This window comes from Rhipicephalus microplus, chromosome 7 (assembly GCF_043290135.1).
Source record: "Rhipicephalus microplus isolate Deutch F79 chromosome 7, USDA_Rmic, whole genome shotgun sequence".
Classification (NCBI taxonomy): domain Eukaryota; kingdom Metazoa; phylum Arthropoda; class Arachnida; order Ixodida; family Ixodidae; genus Rhipicephalus; species Rhipicephalus microplus.
In genome coordinates, this window is record NC_134706.1 from 51,629,394 (window position 1) to 51,651,561 (window position 22,168).

At 47.5% G+C, this 22,168-nt stretch overlaps 2 protein-coding genes across 4 annotated transcripts in view; one reads left to right on the forward strand and one right to left on the reverse strand.

The window, feature by feature from the left end:
* Nucleotides 1–370: 370 nt before the first annotated feature.
* On the reverse strand, nucleotides 371–5,654 carry LOC119179726 (thymidine kinase, cytosolic). The gene is made up of 7 exons (XM_037430845.2): nucleotides 5,453–5,654; nucleotides 5,339–5,370; nucleotides 5,060–5,173; nucleotides 4,184–4,277; nucleotides 3,486–3,575; nucleotides 1,857–1,976; nucleotides 371–739 (listed from the first exon to the last, which is right to left on the reverse strand). Exons 1-7 carry the CDS (start codon nucleotides 5,510–5,512, stop codon nucleotides 650–652), a joined length of 600 nt encoding a protein of 199 aa, XP_037286742.2. The 5' UTR covers nucleotides 5,513–5,654; the 3' UTR covers nucleotides 371–649.
* Nucleotides 5,655–6,638: 984 nt separating this feature from the next.
* LOC142767461 (uncharacterized) overlaps nucleotides 6,639–22,168 on the forward strand; it is a 203,417-nt gene continuing 187,887 nt past the window's right edge. The window contains exons 1-2 of one of the 3 annotated variants that reach the window (XM_075869176.1): nucleotides 6,639–7,013; nucleotides 13,866–14,033. In XM_075869176.1, the coding sequence (XP_075725291.1) occupies nucleotides 13,969–14,033 (65 nt within the window). In that variant the 5' untranslated portion in view covers nucleotides 6,639–7,013; nucleotides 13,866–13,968. The remainder of the gene's footprint in view (nucleotides 7,014–13,865; nucleotides 14,034–22,168) is intronic. The other 2 variants (XM_075869178.1, XM_075869177.1) reach the window with 2 other exon arrangements.

Consider the following 22,168-nt stretch of genomic DNA (forward strand, 5'->3'; position numbering starts at 1 on the left):
TAGCACACCCCAAAGTGCTGCAAATTTGGGCACTGCCACGGCCGAGTCATTACTGCAATCACCACTGGGGCTGGCCACATGTAAGCCACCTGGCAAAGTTCAAATTACACGACAAAAAGCTAACTTGAAGATTGAATTGAACGAAAGTTTGGTCCCACAGAAATGCATGGATGCTGGCTGGGGCCTGCAGTCAAACTAAAATTAACTAAAGTCTGTATGCACGTTGAGAAATGATATTGTGATACATGAGGACATGCCGCTGATATAATAAACATCTCCAAACATGGTATAGTCGTGCTCAAATATACCCAGTGCAAGGCGATACTGATATTGAAATGCAGTGATATAATGATATATATAAATGCAGTAGAAATAATTATGCAAAGAGAGTCGTGAATGCCACAGCATGCTGCGCAACGAGATGAGGCGGTCAAGACTAAAGCAGGTGGGCCTCGCTTCTTGTCCTGCACACCCACATTCGGGTCGGCAAACGCGCCACAATGCATAACAGAAGATGTGCGTAAAGGACGGTCATAGCCGTCGGTATAAAATAGAGATCTTTAGCGATGCTTGAGAAGCATTCGCTTGTCACTGGGTAAGACATCACGCGAGGCCACGCGCGTCGTGATAAACGCGCCACGAGCAAGCATTAGCATTCTTTCGGAGGCACGTCGTCGGCCTGAGAGTAGCAAGTCCGGCAGACGGCCATGTACTTGTCAGCACCTCCGATGACCTCCACCTGAAATTGGATGGCGGGCAGAATGGAGCGGTTAAATACTACCTCTGATAACTTTATTGCAGGATGCAACAACTGTTCACATGGCATGCAACGTAATATGAGAGAGCTACTATCCCAAGTTTTCCGTACACATTTGAATTATCAGTTCTTTGGCAGTGCCACGCATGCTAATACAAACAGACTTTTTTTGCGACATGCTTGCTTGTATTGGTAACAAATGCTTCCCTTTTAGGCAACGCTTCTTTTCGAGATAAATGGGGCACACGCGAATAAGTACTGTGCAGGCGCCAAGTGGGCGAAAAGTTTTTGCGAGCCATTTCCTGTTTCGCGCAACATTGGACCAGGCAGTTGTTGCCGGGCGGTGTTTCCTCTCGGCCAGCTATCGAAGGCGGTGCACTTCCCTCATTATTTTTCTTGTGGGCACAAGTTAGCTCAATAAAAAAATTTATTTCGGTACCATTACAATGCCCGCGCATGCTTGAAAGCATAATACTCTATTACGTGACAATATAGTATCCTCTGGTGCACTTATCAGCTACGTATATGTATAGATATATAGGTGCTTAAGTGAGATGGACGAGCGAGCGAAAAATGATGCTTTGTTGCGTACGTAGCGTCCAAGGAACGACCTTTGCCAGGGCATGCCATTGTGAAGGCCGATCCCTGGCCGCAACGTAGCCAATAAAGCATATTTTTTTCACTTGAGCACCTATAATACTACCGAATCAAGAAAGACCAAGATATATATATATATAGCCAAGCCCGTTTTTAAAAACATTACAGTTCCCATGAAAACTCATAGTTGCCAGATTTTCTTGCGTTTCACCCGCACGGTATAGAAGCCTACTTGAAGCTAGGGCCGGGGTGTGGATTATATGGAAATGTCGGGGTCTAAAATTGGCCTCATGGCATGGTTTCATGATAATGCAAGAAAGGTGGCTTCACACCAATATGCAAGAATTGTTTTTTTTTCTCCTTCAGCATGTATGAACGAAAAAACCAGATCAAGATAGCTAGTCACCTTGGAAGGGGGGTAACTTTTCGCCATTCTACTGAATCGGGTGACAGCAGCAGAAGTAACCCAAGAAAGACTATCGTCTTTAAAAATCATACCAACCTCTTTCTCCTGACCTCGACGTTTTGTATAGGCTGCCTCGGCATAGCATACCATGCACACCGCAGAAAGTTTTATGACACTCTCCGACAGTGGCACAAGTGTGAGAATGCTAGGAAAACCCTGCAGAAAACATGAAAAAACAGGCAACTTAAGGATGTGTGTGCTTAAATATCCAACGAACGACTGCAATGCTGCAGTCGTTCGCTGCTGCAGACCTGAGCAATCGCTGTATACAACGGCACTTTTTAGCCGTTTTCGATAACAAATATTTAAGTTAAGACATTTTTCCTTAACTGCCCAGGCCTGTTCACGTAGCCTGCATTTGTAATACTTTGATCCAGTACTTTATAAATTTAAATTGAGTACTAATTAATATGGCTGAGCAGTGTAATGTACTGAACGATTCGATCGCAAAGATTCATGACAAATGATAAAGTAACGTGCTTTCACGCGAAAAAGTAAACATTCAAAAGAGTGTTAACTTATTGAAACAAAAAAAAAAAAGTTTTACCTTGCATTATAAGTGCTCATTTCAAAAGTTGTTACTATGCAATTAGAACCGAGTATTAAGATATAAATGGCACCAGAAAGAAAGCACATATTTGGGCCGGTTGGTACATGATCAACACAGCAAAACAACAGCGCAAAACACTAGACAGTGAAAGAAACGGACAAAATCTGTCTCTTTCACTGTCCCGTGCACTTTCTTCGTTATGTTGACCAGAAAGAAAGACCTCGAAATTTATGACACCATCACAGTTGAGCAAAGCAACATATTGCGTCACTTTTCCGATGAGGGAATTCTAGCAGGAAGAATGAACAGAGAAGCTGATGGGGACAGCTGGTAAATATTACATCAGGAGTCGTCGCATACCGGATGGCATGAGACAGCCCACGAAGTGGCTGATGATTATTGAATACGAGTGGCAGAAAGTCTGTGCAAGGTTTTTTTTTTATAACAAATGTGTTTAAAGAGTAAGGAGAGGTTGGCTGAACATTTATTCTTTGGCATAATTCGTACAACCATGCAATGAAATTGTGGCAAATTTCTAGTGTGCGATGAGACCACGGGCTGTCAACATTTCCTCATTGCAAAAGTCACCTAAGCTCATTTTAGCCTTCACAAAGATTCTTGAAAAGAAAAAAAGGATATTTTTATATTGCAGTATTTTTCAGAATGTTTTTTTTTGTTAACAGCAGAAATTAGTTAACAGTAGAAAATACATTATGTATAGAAGGTCGGCTTCACTACAAGACTTGCTGCTTGTGTGGTATTGCAGTTGTCAATGACATAGCATTGCAGGAACCACTGGAGGGGAACTAGAGAGACACATGATCCTGCTTGGATTATTTTTGCAAGTATAATTAAACATTTCTCTCATGGATGACCTCAGCTAGTTCGCAGTAGCTAACCGTAATAAATGTGCTGAAATGCTGAGCTCATCCACCGGAGGTAAAGAGAAAGAGTTAGCGCAGTACCATGCCAAACTGGTCCTTAAAGCATCAAGTAGCACACACGCACACACGCAAAGAAGCACCTCGCTAATAGTACATAAAAGCACCACTCAAAAGCAACAATGGCGAGCTAGAACTGCAGCTCTTTATGTAACACAAGATGAGTGCATTTACCTGACGCTGATACGTCCCGTCCAGGGCCGCAATGACTACCACCTTCCCAGCGTCTGCCATGTATTCGGCAAACTCCACTATGTCGGGAAACTGCGAGCAAAGCACCCAGCGATGGAAGCAGGGAAACCCTTCACACAGATCAGCAGAGCAAAAGAGCGCTGAGGTTCGTTGTGGCTGCTTTAGTAGCACTGATTAATTAGTCTCGCCAGCACATAAGACACAAAACCTTCAAGATAGTTCCACTGACTTCGAGGGCCCTATTTACCTGTACAGTGTTGCAATGAGTGCCATCTTGTCTGACTGTTTTTTTAACACGCATGTAAACTTAATCTTAGGCATTTTTTTACTTGCCTCTTGATTAGTTTAATAGGCAACAGAGATCATCATTTACAGAGCATCAATAATCATGACTTAACATGGCACATTCTGATGAGAGAGTTGAATCAATGCTAGAAGTTACTTGATGTCTTATGCCCCTAAAAGAACAAAATAGTCATTGGAAACGACTATTTTCATTTAGATTTTGTCACTGATATTTGCCAAAATGTATTGTAAGGCTGCCACAGGCAGTCTGTTGTCAAGAGATGACTAGTTTTCTTTTGGAATTTTCCTCAAGGATGAGGTTCATGTTGCTCGTGAGCTCTCCCCAAATGGCGCTACAATCATTCCAAGAACGAAAAAATAATCAACATTCTTACAAACTGTCCTTCGTCAATACCGATGACCCTGAAGTCGGATGACGCGGATTTCAGGTTTGACAGCGAGGTTGCTTTCACAGCAGCCATGGCTTGCCTGAAAAGTTCACGTGTAGTAAACGGTAAGCACTCTTTACAAAGGTTGGATAACACTGAATGCAATACACACATGCAGAAATGTTCACGTGTGTACATTTGTAATGTCACGATTGCATTGAAACTTGAAAAAGGCTGGCTGGTGCGGAGCGCAGAACCCAGCGACTATTTTCTGGATGCTCATGTTTTAGATCACCTGCAAACACCCTAATATGCAAGTCTCGTGATTTGTTGGGCGAGTTGGTTCATTCTTACGGTAGACTTAGGGCAAATAACAAGTAGTCTTGGTGTTTGCGCCAAGTCTACCATAGCTGTAAGTTTCATGAAGGTATATCTGGGCACCCAACCGTGGCGTTACAAAACGTGAATAATGTGTATGCGTGCACGACAAATTCTATTTTTTTTCCCTTTGTGACGTCACATTCGCCAGTTTTCGAATTTTGCATCGGACGCACTGATGCTCGCATTTGAGTTACTGGTGTCATGTGTCACACGGGACACTGCGCGGATGGCAGCCGAGTCATATCGGTACCAAACTTCTCAAAGCTGATTGGCTCCCTTCTGCCGCTTGCGCAATGTAGCCAATGACGATCAAGCAATCCGGCTCGGATCAGGCGCTCAATCACAATCAAAAGTGACCGTACAACCGTGTCTAAGACACAGTATAGGTTAGAAAGCAAACACACACGACATTGCGCATTAGCACGCAAACACCAGCCTGTGGTCGTATAAATACGTCCATACTGCGCGAAAGCGCGCCTACGTGCATGTCGTCATACTTACCTATCGTGGGTGCTTATATTCTCCTCATCGTACCGGGTATCACCCGCATACTTGACTATCAAGCACTTGTGGTTTGCAACCTCGTAGCGCTTCAATCTCCGCATGAGTTCGGTCCTAAGAAGCGAAACAAAGAATTAAACAACGCCACGTAAGCTTCGATTGGCGGGAAAAGGTACAATAAACTGGTGATAACTCGCGAGCGTCGCATAACTGCACAGCGGAAATGTTTTTGAATGCGAAACAGCTGCACATAATGGGAAACTCCGCGGTGGTACTTACGTTTTGCCCGAGAACATGGGGCCAATGATGAGCTGGGGAGGCAAAATGAGAGGCGTTCTTTCAACCCGTTTACGGCGCGAATCGAGACTGCATGCCTGCAGCAATAAACGTTACCTGAATTTGACCCCTCGGCTCGTGGCTGACCGGCAGATCGCAGGATCCTATGACAAGCATTGCGGAGGTTGTTTTAAAGAAACAACGCACAGGTAACAAAAGCGGGCCGATCCGAAAGCGAAAGGTCAAAGACTCCAAGAACGACCAGCATCAGCAGCGAATTTAGGCGGGAAGAACAGCCGCCTCAACTGAAGAAGGCGCGCAAATTGTGACGTCCAACTCCTGCAAGCGCCAACACGCCCGGAAAATAATAGTTGTTGTTGATGTTCGTTGGTTCATATGGCGCTGTTTTATAAATTTTAATGCAACGTTTTGGCGTCCTTTAGTTGAGCCTTACGCGTAGCAAACATTGATAAGACGCTGTCTTAGACATGACCTACTACACTCCTGACCTGTTCAGATAGCGGGGTTCCTATGGGAGCGCGTGTCCCCGCTCTCGTTCAATCGCTCGCCGTAGGTGGCGCTACCTATAACCTGTTCGTCTGCTTCTTTACGGTTGTTTTGTAGGCGCTGGTATAAGAATGCCTGCTTTCTGTGGTGAACTGTCGGCATATATGTGACTATTTCTTCCCATACATTGCTGGTCAAGTAAGCTGTTCAGTGCGCTTAAGAATTTATAGCACACTGGTTGACAAACGTGGAAACCCGTGGATTTACATGATTTTGGACAGCCTATGCGTTGTCGCGTGCATTTTATTGCAAAAAAAATTCTGAATGTCTTTTAGTATTATTATTTCTGGATATTTCTAAATTGTGGATCATAAATTCGCACTACGAGTGCTTTGTTGGTTAAAATTTGACTACAAAGAGTGAAGGTGACGTCAGCGAACAGGTGCTGCCTAGCGCCACGCCGCTCGTAGGTGACGGCCCTAGCGGCAGAAGGTATGAACTAGAACGTGGGCGCTGGAAGAGGTGCTCTCTGGGCAGGTCAGGAGTGTAGTAGGTCATGGTCTTAGATGTGTTTATTATAGATTCATATTTACGTAAAAACGGCATCGGAGTAGTTGTTAAATCCGGCAACCTTGAGACGCTTGCTTGTAGCAGACGACGCTTTTCGAAGGCGGGAACTCGCTTTGCGAAACCAAGCTTGCAGAATCGATAAGATGCTGCGTATTACTCTCAAAACTTTGAGTGTGATGCAGCGAAGTGGCATTGTCAACACTGTGATGTATCTTGTCATTAACACGTGCACCACGTGCGACAACTGCGCACAGTAGCCGGCCGGCGGCTCTTTGCAAGGAGGCTGCCGGGTGGGCGGAACGCGGTGCCAGCCGTTTCTGTTTTTGTTTCACATTTCCGAGGTGGTTTGGCGAGGCCGAGTTGTTGCTCCGTCTCTCCGCCGTTCACGGCTCGCCTTCTCTCGCCCGTATCCGACCGGCAAAAGAAATACTTCGCTAAAGTTTCCGGGCCGAGGAAAGCGAGGGAGAGTAGAAACAAAACAACGAGAGCGAAACGTCATTCCGCATTCGCTAGGCCTAACCAACGCTACCCGCAGCCGCGTCGTCTGCCAGAAGTTGTAGCCACGATTCTTCTCTACAAAACGGAGTTCGCTGATTCTAAGGTGAGCGCGAAACGTTTCCCTACGCAACGCGTGTTGGCCGAAATTGACCACGTGCTGGACGGAGCGTTTGCACGCTTTCGTGGAAAAGTGTATTTTTCAAAAAACCGTGCGTAGTTCGTACGCGCGCGCTGGAGCGCGACCCTTTTCAGCCCCCGACGCGATTGACAGGTGCCCGCGCTTGAATATCATTAGGTGCTCCAACGCTCTGTCGCATTCCGTGGTGTCCCGTCTCGCAGTTTACGTTTTCTTTCGGTTACGCGTGGCTTCTTGGGGCAGTTTTGTTTTCGTGGGACATTGCCGGCGTGTTGTTACGACGCTCCGCGCCTCGAGGAAGAAAAAAAAAGAGTGGTTGCACGTTCGGTTCGGTCGTTACTCGTCGTATCGCGTCGATTAACTCTCCTGCCTTTTGGGAACGCATACAGGACAGTTCCTCGATTGCTCTGCGTTATCTCGAAAGCTGCCTAAATTTGCATTCCAATATCTATGCGTAAAAGTGCGGTGTCGCGTCAGCTAACGCAGTGCCGCGTTCGTGTTAGACGGCTGGGGTGGCAGTTTATGTTTTTGAATCGCTGCTGTTTACGCGCGAGCGTGCGAAAGGGTTTGATTGCGAAGACTGGAATTGGTGCGCGAAACTCGCCGTGTGCGCTCATGCGTGATCGAACTTGCGTTTAAGTTTTTTTTGAGAAAGTGGCGCGTGCTGTAGAAGCGGGTAAAGATCCTGTTGGGGGTGACATTTTCATTTGCCCCTTATAGGCATTCGCTGTACCTGCAGACATTTGACGTATACTTTTAGGAATAAACTTCAGTTGCGAGCCGGCGCTGTAGTTTGTCCTTTCTTTCCTGTCCCTGTTTACGTCGCGCTAATATTCGTTTAAGATGGACGTATACTTTGTCTGATATTTATAGTACAGCTGAAGATATTATGAGATCCAAATTTGGGTTGCGTGCGCCGTATTTTTTTGCCGCTGGTGTCCGTATAACCACTGTTGCTAGAAATAAGAAAAAACTAAGTATATAAAAAGCACCAAACACATACAGTGCTTCAAACCCGTGTCCGCTGCGTGCCAGCCCAGCACTCTACCGCAAAGATACACTAGTTTTTGTTTGTTTGTTTATTTGTTTGTTGCGCTTAGCTACGCCAGTGCTTGGATCTCCGTGGGTCGTCGAATGCTCCAACCCAGTTACTGAAGCTTCGGGCATGATTCTTCATCGTCGTCAGCAACAGCATACAAAAAATAAGACGAAATTTATTGCAAGTTTTTAGTGGGTACGCTTTTCTGAAAAACGGCATAGGGAAATGCCTTCCCACTACACAAAAATGACGATTTATTGCATAGTGGGCAACCAGCAAGGCCGCTGTTCCAGCTGTCGCCTCGTGCTTTATATATATATATATATATATATATATATATATATATATATATATATATATATATATATATATATAACTTGGGTGACTTTGAGCGTATCTATCCATCTATCTAGCCGCCTACAGCATTTAGCTCTCCTAACCGTTTCGATAACGGTATCGATAGCAAAATTAATATGGCATAACATGACTGTATTACGAGCATAATTGACTAGCCGTAACATGAAAATCATGACATGTATACATGTCATGATTCTCACGTTGAATGTCATGAATGTCGTTATCACATTTCGTAGTCTTGCTGCTCTTGCGGTGGTTTCGTTCACGTGACATGTTGCAAAACTGGTATGGTATGACATGACTACCTGTCTGTGCTTCTTCCAATAACGCATTTGTTTGTTTGTTTTTCTTTGAATAAAGAAAGCCTGCGAAATGTGAAAAATATCGCGTTGCGCTCGCATCCGCAGAAGAAAGCAGCAGTGCCCTCAAATAACCTTACTGGAAGCAACCACTTTGCCTTTTCCCGTTAGCAAGGGCACAGGTCGCGTGTCTACCACGTGTGTCGCAGTTATGCAGGGATTGCTTCCGCTTGGTAGTACGTCGCTATCACGATTCATATCTCACGGTCAACTGTTCGCGGCTGAATCATTTTTGCTATTAGAGCCATTACAGCTTGACTGTGCAACATCAAGGCGGTGCGTTTCTTCGGCCGGGGAGTGGCAGATAGCGCCAAGGAGGATTTGGATAGCACGATCCGTATTTTAATATTTCTGCATTTCCTTCAGTGCTATTGGCTATCTCAAAGTGAGCTTGATCGAGGGCGCTTCTTTGCTCACTATTTAAAGAAAAAGAAATGATAAATCTAGTTTTTGGTACACTAACCCCCGTATTCACAAACGCTCCTCGACTCGCATTCCATCCTTCATTTGACTGAGTTGAGCACTGCGCCACTGCTCGACTAAAATTGACGCTGCGTGTCTCAAAAATTGCTGCAAAATTTCGCCGATATGTAGTGATTTTGTCTGCCAAGAGATGGCGCTCCCATCGACTTTTTCAAGTCGAGGAGAACCCTTGAGTGAAGGAGCGTTTGTGAATACGGGGGTAAGTATTGCGGCTTGGTGGCGCTAGCCACCGCCCGATTTAAAGAGTACAGCCACATCAATCCATCCATTCATCCATCCGCAGTGGTCTAGTCACGTGTCATTTTTCTTATTGTGCGGGCTTTTTATCAGCAGGAAAAAAAAAATGAGCAAGCGATTAGTACGTCACTGAAAGTAGCTTAGACAGATGTTTCGACATTCGCACATCTGCCTGAGTGACATTTTGATAATTAGGCGCGTACTTTTTGAATTAAAATTATCATGACTCATTGATTGTTGGCCATTAACGAAAAAAATTAGTAGCGGCTACTACGTTACACTGGGAACAATGTGCACTAGCCTTGCTTCGCATAACGCCGTTTCTACTTTTTTTTTTAATCGCGCTGCTTGATGATTGGGACGCCATGTATAATGAAAGAGAAGACACGTTCGTTGGTCTTGCGCACGGTATATTCACTAATTTTACTGTCGCGAAATTTCATTCATGGTGAACTGGTAGACTGAGTAACATATTTACAGAGCTGTGTACCAAAAGGCAGCGTTAGGCAAGATTGCGAAGTCACTTTTGTTGTCACACATGAGTGTCACGGGTGCGTTGTATTATCAACAAGCGTGTATATATATATATATATATATATATATATATATATATATATATATATATATATATATATATATATATATATATATATATATATATATATATATATATATATATATATATATATTCACGTACATGTTACACTGCATCTATAGAATAGGCGTTGAAAGGACAGATATTGTGAATAATTTGGACAGCATTTTTTTCTTGTTTCTTTACCATGATCCTTAAGATAATTTTTGGTCATTCAGAAGCAAATAGGCGCACTGCTTCGCACAGTACCACGCGCATCTTTCCAGTTAGGCGATGATTATATGTGGGGTTTAACATCCCAAAACCACCATATGGTTATGAGAGACGCCGTATCGGAGGGCTCCGGAAATTTCGACCTCCTGTTTTTTTGTTTTTTTTTAACGAGCACCCAAATATGAGCATACGAGCCTATACAACACTTTCGCCTCCACCGACAGTGCAGCCGCCGACGCCGGGATTCGATCCCGCGACCTGCAGGTCAGCAGTCGTGTACCTTAGCCACTAGACTACCGCGGCGGGGCTTTCCAGTTCAGCGAATACGTGGGACATTACACTAGGTACAGTACGGCTGTAAATAGGTCAAAGTTCGAAATGAATAAAAAGCAATTCCAGAATCTGTGACAACGAACGAAAAAAAGGCGCCCCATGTTAAGTTGCTATGGCGTATAGATGTTCTGTGGTGCGTACCTGTTAAGGCAGCGTGTTCCAGTCTGTAATAAAAAAAATTGTGCAGATATATTCCGCGTGCCATGGGAATCAATATCATGCGAAGCATGTGGAGGGACGGTGACTGGGGGTGGGGCAGTTTTTCATTGAGTGATCGTTACCAAATGAAGTTAAACATATTTACATATATTATAGGTAGCCTTCACGTGACGTTATTCTCGCAGTTTCATGACGTACTGGCTCACCGACATGGCGGCCTTGATGACGTAAAGGCAACATAATCACACCGCGCTTAACCTGCTCAAATAATGTGATAAGGATTGAGCCAGAATGCTATCGGCCTAAGTTCGCCAATAATAGATGATATTAAACATGCTATAACGATAATATCAGCGCGTGACGACAGAAACCTTGCACATGCCACGCAGTGCGCCAACAGGGTGGTTTTAGCGACGTCAGTACAAGTCATCTATACGCACTGACATGCATGTTGAACGGCCGCATATATTTTATGTAACTTGTTTTTACAGTTGCGTAATGATGGCTAGTCCAACATGGGCATTGCAAACACCCGAAGTGATAACCTGGAATGTACTGCTTGCGCTTGCAAGCGTGGTAGCCCTGGATAGTGCTATGTTGACCAACTTCAGTGGATGGTGCTTAACTGTATACAATCGACGTAGACCCGACGTGACGCCTCTATCGTTAGATCGTGTGTATATGGAATGTTTATACAATTACATGGACAGCGGTGCAACCACAATTGACGTTTCACCGACATCACGCCTATTTTTGCGAAGCAGTTCCGAGACCTGGCATGGCTTGGTGGTATAATACTTGATTGCCACGCATAGTGCAGTGGTTTGATTTCCGCTGGGACTTGCTCGCTGGATTCCGTGCCGACTGGTTGTGCCCTCGCGATCTCCGACGTCAGCGTAGCTCTGGCCGACTGGGCTCGCCCTACGTCATCTCCTGACGCCGACCTCCGACGACAGCGTAGCTCTGACCGATTGGACTTGCTCTACACCATCTCCTGACGCCGACAAGAGCTCTAGCAAGTGGTGCCCCGTCCTCAGACTCCTGTGACCGTGTTTCTGTCTCCTATCATCTCGATATTTCCTCGCTCGCTGGCTTAGCGCATCTCTTTCTCTCTCTCTCTCTCTACCTTTATCCTATCCTCTAAATTCCTCCTCACCCCCATCCCTTGTGAGCTACTGTTGAGGTGTCGCTCCCTGAAGCGGACAGTTACGGGGCTCACTTTTCTTTTTCCTCTTGTAACATAAACACTTTCCGCTGGGGCCCTGATATTTATTCTTCGCACTCGTCGGCCCAACGCTGCCAACGTGAGCTTTTCTTGACGCTCTCGCATTTAAATTACTATTGCTTGTTCTCGTGGTCCCTCGACAGATATGAACTGTCAAATATATGTGGCACATACCGCGGCTTGTGGTGTGCGAGTATGAATGGAAGAATGGGTTTGACGACGCACGTGACTGGATTTTCAATTGTTCATGTCTTTGACAAGACATGTAGTCATAACCTCTTTCAATTTCATACTAATTTCGGTCTACCCTCCCAAAAAAGTTCATGAAAATAAAGCAGTAAGTGCAATCAAGCAGCTAGTTACTGCAGCGGTTACTAACTTTTCTAATAAACTTCACTTATTCACTAGCATGGAACACAGTATAGTTCATCTTGTTCTGTCGAATTTATTCTTTATTCTCTTCACTCCGCCCCCTCGCCCTTTGTCTTCTAGTCTTGTTTCTTCTTATTCTGTGTGTAGGCCGCTCGGCTTGCTTCATTACCCCCAGCATGGTGTACATTCCGCCTGGGATAATACTTGGATATATTTCCATTGGCGGCGAATTACAGGGTGTCATTAGAACCAATGCACCGTACGGTCTTCGAGTGTCCTTGCTGACTTGCCATCTTTATAACGCGAAATGACCCCTTGTAGGCCGCGTTGAGAGTCGATCCTCTTTTTACCAGCACTAAGTCACCGACGTCGGATTATGGTATAATGTTGCATTTTGTCGCTTACCGAAACTTCATTCTTTCACGGTACCTGAATACAGTGTCTTCTGATCTTGCCGCTTGTTGGAGCTATGTTCGTCAATGCCAAAGCTTATGTCCGCAGTCAGACTGGTTGTTCTCCCAGTTGCAGCAAATAGAGGAGCGCATCCCAGTCCGGTTGTGTATGAATGGTTGTGGTGAGCGATACTGCAGCTTCTAGACATTTCCAACGACCCTTAAACGCTGGATGTATACTAATGTTTTCTTTGACGTCTCGATCACCCGCTCAGCTAACCCGTTTGCAGCAGGATGATAGGACGCAATGGAACGCAACTTGATGTTACGCTTTTCAGCCCATTCCTGTAGCCAAGGACTTTGGAAGGCAGATTCATTGTCTGAGACAATTACTTTTACGCCGTCGAATATTTGTCGGCTCATAAAAAATATTGTCGGCACATAATAATAATAATAATAATAATAATAATAATAATAATAATATGGTATAGCTGCTCGTTCACCGCCCCGCCGCGGTGGTCTAGTGGCTAAGGTACTCGGCTGCTGACCCGCAGGTCGCGGGTTCAAATCCCGGCTGCGGCGGCTGCATTTTCGATGGAGGCGGAAATGTCGTAGGCCCGTGTGCTCAGATTTGGGTGCACGTTAAAGAACCCCAGGTGGTCAAAATTTCCGGAATCCTCCACTACGGCGTCTCTCATAATCATAGGGTGGTTTCGGGACGTTAAACCCCACAAATCAATCAATCAATCTGCTCGTTCACTGCTTCGCATGAAAGTGTTTCGGACAATGCATGAGAACTGCCGTCTTTTTTTCCTGGAGTTCTTTGAGAGCTTCCCGTGTGTCTATTTATTCACTTCATTTCCGTCACGGAAATGACGTGCGTCAATTCTTGGGAGGCCGCGGCATGAATCAATCTTCTGTTAACAAAAATAGTATTCGACTGTGCGATGCCACACTGGTCCGTTTTGGTTTCGGCAAGAAATCATCAGCGTATTGTAGTTTGGCAAATGATGATGAGCGATGTTGTCACACACTAATCAGCGACGCTCTTGCAGGTGGTGCAAGTGCACGGCTGGAAGCAAGGTGACCTCTTTCTTCCGCGAAGTGTGACGTCATGAGACGCGGCGGCGTGACGGATGACTTTGATGGTCGGTCGCCATGAGCAAGTCTCCGAAGAATAAATGGATGCCCACCTCCGGGGCGGTGCCCAAGATACGCACCATGTGAGTAGGTCCACCCATGCTTTAGAAAAAGCGGTCTGAACTGCTGGCCCACTCTGAACAATAAAGCCCCGCCGCGGTGGTCTAGTGGCTAAGGTACTCGGCTGCTGACCTGCAGGGCGCGGGTTCGAATCCCGGCTGCATTTTCTTTGGAGGCGGAAATGTTGTAGGCCCGTGTGCTCAGATTTGGGTGCACGTTAAAGAACTCCAGGTGGTCGAAATTTCCGGAGCCCTCCACTACGGCGCCTCTCATAATCATATGGTGGTTTCGGGACGTTAAACCCCATGTATCAATCAATCAAACTCTGAACAATAAAGTTTATTTTTCATCTTAAACAGTTGGCAGCTACCCAATTCGTTACCCTTGTGTGAATTTTACTACGCGTTGCTAACGTTTTAGTACTATTGATATATATGAAAGCATTGTCAGCTTAAAGGAGTACTGTCGCTTTATAAATGTTTGCAAGTTGTCCTAAATAAAGATCAGTGCAGAGAACCCTAAAAAGAGTGTCGTAGTATTTAAAAGTTAAATATATATTGTGGGGGTGCTGACACTTCTGTAAAGTAGTTTCCCCCTCATGACGCACGTGTCCCGTGCAAAAGACGCTTTCAGGGGTGACAACTATCGAGCGGCAGGGGGCGATGTGTTCGCTAGCGGTTATTAGACAGTGATAGTACACCGGACTTACCGGGATACCGGGCATACCGTGATAGCGGGATTGATGTGCGCGTGCGCAGATAAGTACGTTACCCGTACCACTTAGCGTACGCGCGCTATTTTTCAGAGTTAACGTTACCGTGGTAGCGTAGGTCTACGTAGCGCACGTATGACATGGCGGTGCTCTCGGACGCCCGCTTCGAAGTGATTTTGGCGTAGTTGTAGAACGATTCACTTCGTTTGCAGCAAACGACTTTTTTAAATGGCTTCGCTTGCCTTTAGTTAGCTTCGATGACCGAGTATTACGGATAAGTTGGCGTAGCTTTTGAGATATAGCTTCCCATTTTGAACGCGTCTAGGCCTAACTACAGGATCGATGTAAACAAACCAGCAACATAAATGTTTTCCTGTTTGGTGCGCGGTTCATATTTATTTACTTTCATTATTACTAAAACAAACTGGTAACGATAGTTCGAGCGGTGGCATAGGGAAACATTCTCGTTTTCTTTTGCTTTTCACTGTTGTTAACTTATTAACCATCTGATAGGTGGCGCCATTGTCCCAGCTGGGGTAGGCTTTAAGCTGGGGTAGAGTTAGTGTATATGCCACGTTTAGATACAGTAACTCCAAGCTGGGGCACGCAAACGCTATCCCGATAAACTATAAGACGCTGACCACAACGAACGTTTGCTGCACGGTAACGCCATTTCCTCAACCTCCGCTATCGCGCTAACGGTAAACTATAACCATAGATGCTATAACTGTCTATTACCACCATCATCGTCATGGTTAGATTGGTTGCGCCGGCAGTGACGCCTAGCGGCAAGACTGGGTGGCGGCAGTGTGGCACACGAAAGAGAAGCGGATCTCTTTGGCTGGTGGCAGTCGATGCGAACGGTTGTTTTTAGCGGTAGGCCTGCGGTAGGTGGCACCGCGGGCCCTGCCGTGCGCCCTCGTGTTAAGTCAAGCTTTGGCGAAGCCGCCTTGAGTGTGCTCTTGCGCTTGTTTTTTTGGAATGGTGTGTAATTTTGTGTAAGGTTGTTGAGCGCTGTTTATCACAATATTTATAATAATTCGGCTGAAGATATTGTTTTCGTCGTCGTCGTCGTCGTAATCATCATCAGCAGCAGCCTGACTACGTCCACTGCAGGAGAAAAGCCTCTCCCATGTTCCGCCAGTCAACTAGGTCCTGTGCTTGCTGCTGCCTTTTTATACCCGCAAACTTCTCAATCTCATCTGCCCATCAACTTTCTGTGTCCCCCTAACCCGCTTGCCTTCTCTGGGAATCCATTTAGTTACCCTTGATTGGCAGTGGTTATACCGTATACACGCTACATGCCCGGCCCATGTCCATTTCCTCTTCTTGATTTCAACTATGATATCTTTAACCCCGGTTTGTTCCGTGATATACTCTGCTCTCTTTTTGTCTCTTAACGTTTCACCTACCATTTTCCTTTCCATTGTTCGCTGCGTGGTCTTCAGTATAAGCTGAACCCCCTTTGTAAGTCTCCAGGTCTGTGCTCCGTAGCTAAGTACCGACAAGACGCAACTGTTAGATACCTTCTTCTTAGGGGAATAATGGCAATGTACCTGTCAAGATTTGAGAGTGCTTGCCAACTGTGCTCCACCGCATTCGTATTCTTCTAGTAACTTCAATCTCGTGGTTCGGCTCCGCGGTTATTACATGTCCTAAGTACGTTGTCGTTCTAAAAGTAGTTGAATAAATGTGGGTTGTTATGGTTCATTCCGACTGTGTCTGCTGTGTCCGTTCACTCCAAGAGCGTGGCGCTCGCCCCGTCGACACCCCACAAAGTAGGTAAATAAATGTGAGTTGTTATGGTTCATTCCGACCGTGTCTGCTGTGTCCGTTCACTCTAAGAGCGTGGCGCTCGCCCCGTCGACACCCCACAAAGTAGGTAAATAAATGTGGGTTGTTATGGTTCATTCCGACCGTGTCTGCTGTGTCCGTTCACTCCAAGTGCGTGGCGCTCGCCCCGTCGACACCCCACAAAGTAGGTAAATAAATGTGGGTTGTTATGGTTCATTCCGACCGTGTCTGCTGTGTCCGTTCACTCCAAGAGCGTGGCGCTCGCCCCGTCGACACCCCACAAAGTAGGTAAATAAATGTGGGTTGTTATGGTTCATTCCGACCGTGTCTGCTGTGTCCGTTCACTCCAAGAGCGTGGCGCCCGCCCCGTCGACACCCCACAAAGTAGGTAAATAAATGTGGGTTGTTATGGTTCATTCCGACCTTGTATGCTGTGTCCGTTCACTCCAAGAGCGTGGCGCTCGCCCCGTCGACACCCCACAAAGTAGGTAAATAAATGTGAGTTGTTATGGTTCATTCCGACCGTGTCTGCTGTGTCCGTTCACTCCAAGAGCGTGGCGCTCGCCCCGTCGACACCCCACAAAGTAGGTAAATAAATGTGGGTTGTTATGGTTCATTCCGACCGTGTATGCTGTGTCCGTTCACTCCAAGAGCGTGGCGCTCGCCCCGTCGACACCCCACAAAGTAGGTAAATAAATGTGGGTTGTTATGGTTCATTCCGACCGTGTCTGCTGTGTCCGTTCACTCCAAGAGCGTGGCGCTCGCCCCGTCGACACCCCACAAAGTAGGTAAATAAATGTGGGTTGTTATGGTTCATTCCGACCGTGTCTGCTGTGTTCGTTCACTCCAAGAGCGTGGCGCTCGCCCCGTCGACACCCCACAAAGTAGGTAAATAAATGTGGGTTGTTATGGTTCATTCCGACCGTGTCTGCTGTGTCCGTTCACTCCAAGAGCGTGGCGCTCGCCCCGTCGACACCCCACAAAGTAGGTAAATAAATGTGGGTTGTTATGGTTAATTCCGACCGTGTATGCTGTGTCCGTTCACTCCAAGAGCGTGGCGCTCGCCCCGTCGACACCCCACAAAGTAGGTAAATAAATGTGAGTTGTTATGGTTCATTCCGACCGTGTCTGCTGTGTCCGTTCACTCCAAGAGCGTGGCGCTCGCCCCGTCGACACCCCACAAAGTAGGTAAATAAATGTGGGTTGTTATGGTTCATTCCGACCGTGTCTGCTGTGTCCGTTCACTCCAAGAGCGTGGCGCTCGCCCCGTCGACACCCCACAAAGTAGGTAAATAAATGTGGGTTGTTATGGTTCATTCCGACCGTGTCTGCTGTGTCCGTTCACTCCAAGAGCGTGGCGCTCGCCCCGTCGACACCCCACAAAGTAGGTAAATAAATGTGGGTTGTTATGGTTCATTCCGACCGTGTCTGCTGTGTCCGTTCACTCCAAGAGCGTGGCGCTCGCCCCGTCGACACCCCACAAAGTAGGTAAATAAATGTGGGTTGTTATGGTTCATTCCGACCGTGTCTGCTGTGTCCGTTCACTCCAAGAGCGTGGCGCTCGCCCCGTCGACACCCCACAAAGTAGGTAAATAAATGTGGGTTGTTATGGTTCATTCCGACCGTGTCTGCTGTGTCCGTTCACTCCAAGAGCGTGGCGCTCGCCCCGTCGACACCCCACAAAGTAGGTAAATAAATGTGGGTTGTTATGGTTCATTCCGACCGTGTCTGCTGTGTCCGTTCACTCCAAGAGCGTGGCGCTCGCCCCGTCGACACCCCACAAAGTAGGTAAATAAATGTGGTTGTTATGGTTCATTCCGACCGTGTCTGCTGTGTCCGTTCACTCCAAGAGCGTGGCGCTCGCCCCGTCGACACCCCACAAAGTAGGTAAATAAATGTGGGTTGTTGTGGTTCATTCCGACCGTGTCTGCTGTGTCCGTTCACTCCAAGAGCGTGGCGCTCGCCCCGTCGACACCCCACAAAGTAGGTAAATAAATGTGGGTTGTTATGGTTCATTCCGATCGTGTCTGCTGTGTCCGTTCACTCCAAGAGCGTGGCGCTCGCCCCGTCGACACCCCACAAAGTAGGTAAATAAATGTGGGTTGTTATGGTTCATTCCGACCGTGTCTGCTGTGTCCGTTCACTCCAAGAGCGTGGCGCTCGCCCAGTCGACACCCCACAAAGTAGGTAAATAAATGTGGGTTGTTATGGTTCATTCTGACCGTGTCTGCTGTGTCCGTTCACTCCAAGAGCGTGGCGCTCGCCCCGTCGACACCCCACAAAGTAGGTAAATAAATGTGGGTTGTTATGGTTCATTCCGACCGTGTCTGCTGTGTCCGTTCACTCCAAGAGCGTGGCGCTCGCCCCGTCGACACCCCACAAAGTAGGTAAATAAATGTGGGTTGTTATGGTTCATTCCGACCGTGTCTGCTGTGTTCGTTCACTCCAAGAGCGTGGCGCTCGCCCCGTCGACACCCCACAAAGTAGGTAAATAAATGTGGGTTGTTATGGTTCATTCCGACCGTGTCTGCTGTGTCCGTTCACTCCAAGAGCGTGGCGCTCGCCCCGTCGACACCCCACAAAGTAGGTAAATAAATGTGGGTTGTTATGGTTAATTCCGACCGTGTATGCTGTGTCCGTTCACTCCAAGAGCGTGGCGCTCGCCCCGTCGACACCCCACAAAGTAGGTAAATAAATGTGAGTTGTTATGGTTCATTCCGACCGTGTCTGCTGTGTCCGTTCACTCCAAGAGCGTGGCGCTCGCCCCGTCGACACCCCACAAAGTAGGTAAATAAATGTGGGTTGTTATGGTTCATTCCGACCGTGTCTGCTGTGTCCGTTCACTCCAAGAGCGTGGCGCTCGCCCCGTCGACACCCCACAAAGTAGGTAAATAAATGTGGGTTGTTATGGTTCATTCCGACCGTGTCTGCTGTGTCCGTTCACTCCAAGAGCGTGGCGCTCGCCCCGTCGACACCCCACAAAGTAGGTAAATAAATGTGGGTTGTTATGGTTCATTCCGACCGTGTCTGCTGTGTCCGTTCACTCCAAGAGCGTGGCGCTCGCCCCGTCGACACCCCACAAAGTAGGTAAATAAATGTGGGTTGTTATGGTTCATTCCGACCGTGTCTGCTGTGTCCGTTCACTCCAAGAGCGTGGCGCTCGCCCCGTCGACACCCCACAAAGTAGGTAAATAAATGTGGGTTGTTATGGTTCATTCCGACCGTGTCTGCTGTGTCCGTTCACTCCAAGAGCGTGTCGCTCGCCCCGTCGACACCCCACAAAGTAGGTAAATAAATGTGGGTTGTTATGGTTCATTCCGACCGTGTCTGCTGTGTCCGTTCACTCCAAGAGCGTGGCGCTCGCCCCGTCGACACCCCACAAAGTAGGTAAATAAATGTGGTTGTTATGGTTCATTCCGACCGTGTCTGCTGTGTCCGTTCACTCCAAGAGCGTGGCGCTCGCCCCGTCGACACCCCACAAAGTAGGTAAATAAATGTGGGTTGTTGTGGTTCATTCCGACCGTGTCTGCTGTGTCCGTTCACTCCAAGAGCGTGGCGCTCGCCCCGTCGACACCCCACAAAGTAGGTAAATAAATGTGGGTTGTTATGGTTCATTCCGATCGTGTCTGCTGTGTCCGTTCACTCCAAGAGCGTGGCGCTCGCCCCGTCGACACCCCACAAAGTAGGTAAATAAATGTGGGTTGTTATGGTTCATTCCGACCGTGTCTGCTGTGTCCGTTCACTCCAAGAGCGTGGCGCTCGCCCAGTCGACACCCCACAAAGTAGGTAAATAAATGTGGGTTGTTATGGTTCATTCTGACCGTGTCTGCTGTGTCCGTTCACTCCAAGAGCGTGGCGCTCGCCCCGTCGACACCCCACAAAGTAGGTAAATAAATGTGGGTTGTTATGGTTCATTCCGACCGTGTCTGCTGTGTCCGTTCACTCCAAGTGCGTGGCGCTCGCCCCGTCGACACCCCACAAAGTAGTTAAATAAATGTGGGTTGTTATGGTTCATTCCGACCGTGCCTGCTGTGTCCGTTCACTCCAAGAGCGTGGCGCTCGCCCCGTCGACACCCCACAAAGTAGGTAAATAAATGTGGGTTGTTATGGTTCATTCCGACCGTGTCTGCTGTGTCCGTTCACTCCAAGAGCGTGGCGCTCGCCCCGTCGACACCCCACAAAGTAGGTAAATAAATGTGAGTTGTTATGGTTCATTCCGACCGTGTCTGCTGTGTCCGTTCACTCCAAGAGCGTGGCGCTCGCCCCGACGACACCCCACAAAGTAGGTAAATAAATGTGGGTTGTTATGGTTCATTCCGACCGTGTCTGCTGTGTCCGTTCACTCCAAGAGCGTGGCGCTCGCCCCGTCGACACCCTACAAAGTAGGTAAATAAATGTGGGTTGTTATGGTTCATTCCGACCGTGTCTGCTGTGTCCGTTCACTCCAAGAGCGTGGCGCTCGCCCCGTCGACACCCCACAAAGTAGCTAAATAAATGTGGGTTGTTATGGTTCATTCCGACCGTGTCTGCTGTGTCCGTTCACTCCAAGAGCGTGGCGCTCGCCCCGTCGACACACCACAAAGTAGGTAAATAAATGTGGGTTGTTATGGTTCATTCCGACCGTGTCTGCTGTGTCCGTTCACTCCAAGAGCGTGGCGCTCGCCCCGTCGACACCCCACAAAGTAGGTAAATAAATGTGGGTTGTTATGGTTCATTCCGACCGTGTCTGCTGTGTCCGTTCACTTCAAGTGCGTGGCGCTCGCCCCGTCGACACCCCACAAAGTAGGTAAATAAATGTGGGTTGTTATGGTTCATTCCGACCGTGTCTGCTGTGTCCGTTCACTCCAAGAGCGTGGCGCTCACCCCGCCGACACCCCACAAAGTAGGTAAATAAATGTGAGTTGTTATGGTTCATTCCGACCGTGTCTGCTGTGTCCGTTCACTCCAAGAGCGTGGCGCTCGCCCCGTCGACACCCCACAAAGTAGGTAAATAAATGTGGGTTGTTGTGGTTCATTCTGACCGTGTCTGCTGTGTCCGTTCACTCCAAGAGCGGGGCGCTCGCCCCGTCGGCACCCCACAAAGTAGGTAAATAAATGTGGGTTGTTATGGTTCATTCCGACCGTGTCTGCTGTGTCCGTTCACTCCAAGAGCGTGGCGCTCGCCCCGTCGACACCCCACAAAGTAGGTAAATAAATGTGGGTTGTTATGGTTCATTCCGACCGTGTCTGCTGTGTCCGTTCACTCCAAGAGCGTGGCGCTCGCCCCGTCGACACCCCACAAAGTAGGTAAATAAATGTGGGTTGTTATGGTTCATTCCGACCGTGTCTGCTGTGTCCGTTCACTTCAATAGCGTGGCGCTCGCCACTTCGAAACCCCACAATATTTAATACCGCTGCCTTAAAACAGCCATTTCGGTGTTGGTACCAACGGGGTGGATTTTCAGCGACGTGTGAACACAGGTTTGACGTAACGGGAAGAATGCGACTTGCGTCTGGCCATGGCTGTCAGTTTGCTGTTAGTCGTTCGTGGTTCACGTATACGCAACGACGCGTGAACTGTCGTTCAGAGACTCTGACAGCGATTTCTGAGAGCTAGGCTGCACGTATGACGTAGATACTGCAAACCAAGCGAATTGTGCTGACTTGTGATAA

Excerpts from the sequence above, each read along its gene's own strand:
- LOC119179726 (XM_037430845.2), bottom strand. The coding sequence starts at position 5,512 with ATGCTTGTCATAGGATCCTGCGATCTGCCGGTCAGCCACGAGCCGAGG. Across the intron at positions 5,174-5,338 it reads CCCATGTTCTCGGGCAAAAC|GACCGAACTCATGCGGAGAT; the intron begins GTAAGTACCACC and ends TTCGCTTCTTAG. Across the intron at positions 3,576-4,183 it reads GTATTGACGAAGGACAGTTT|TTTCCCGACATAGTGGAGTT; the intron begins GTAAGAATGTTG and ends CTTTGCTCGCAG.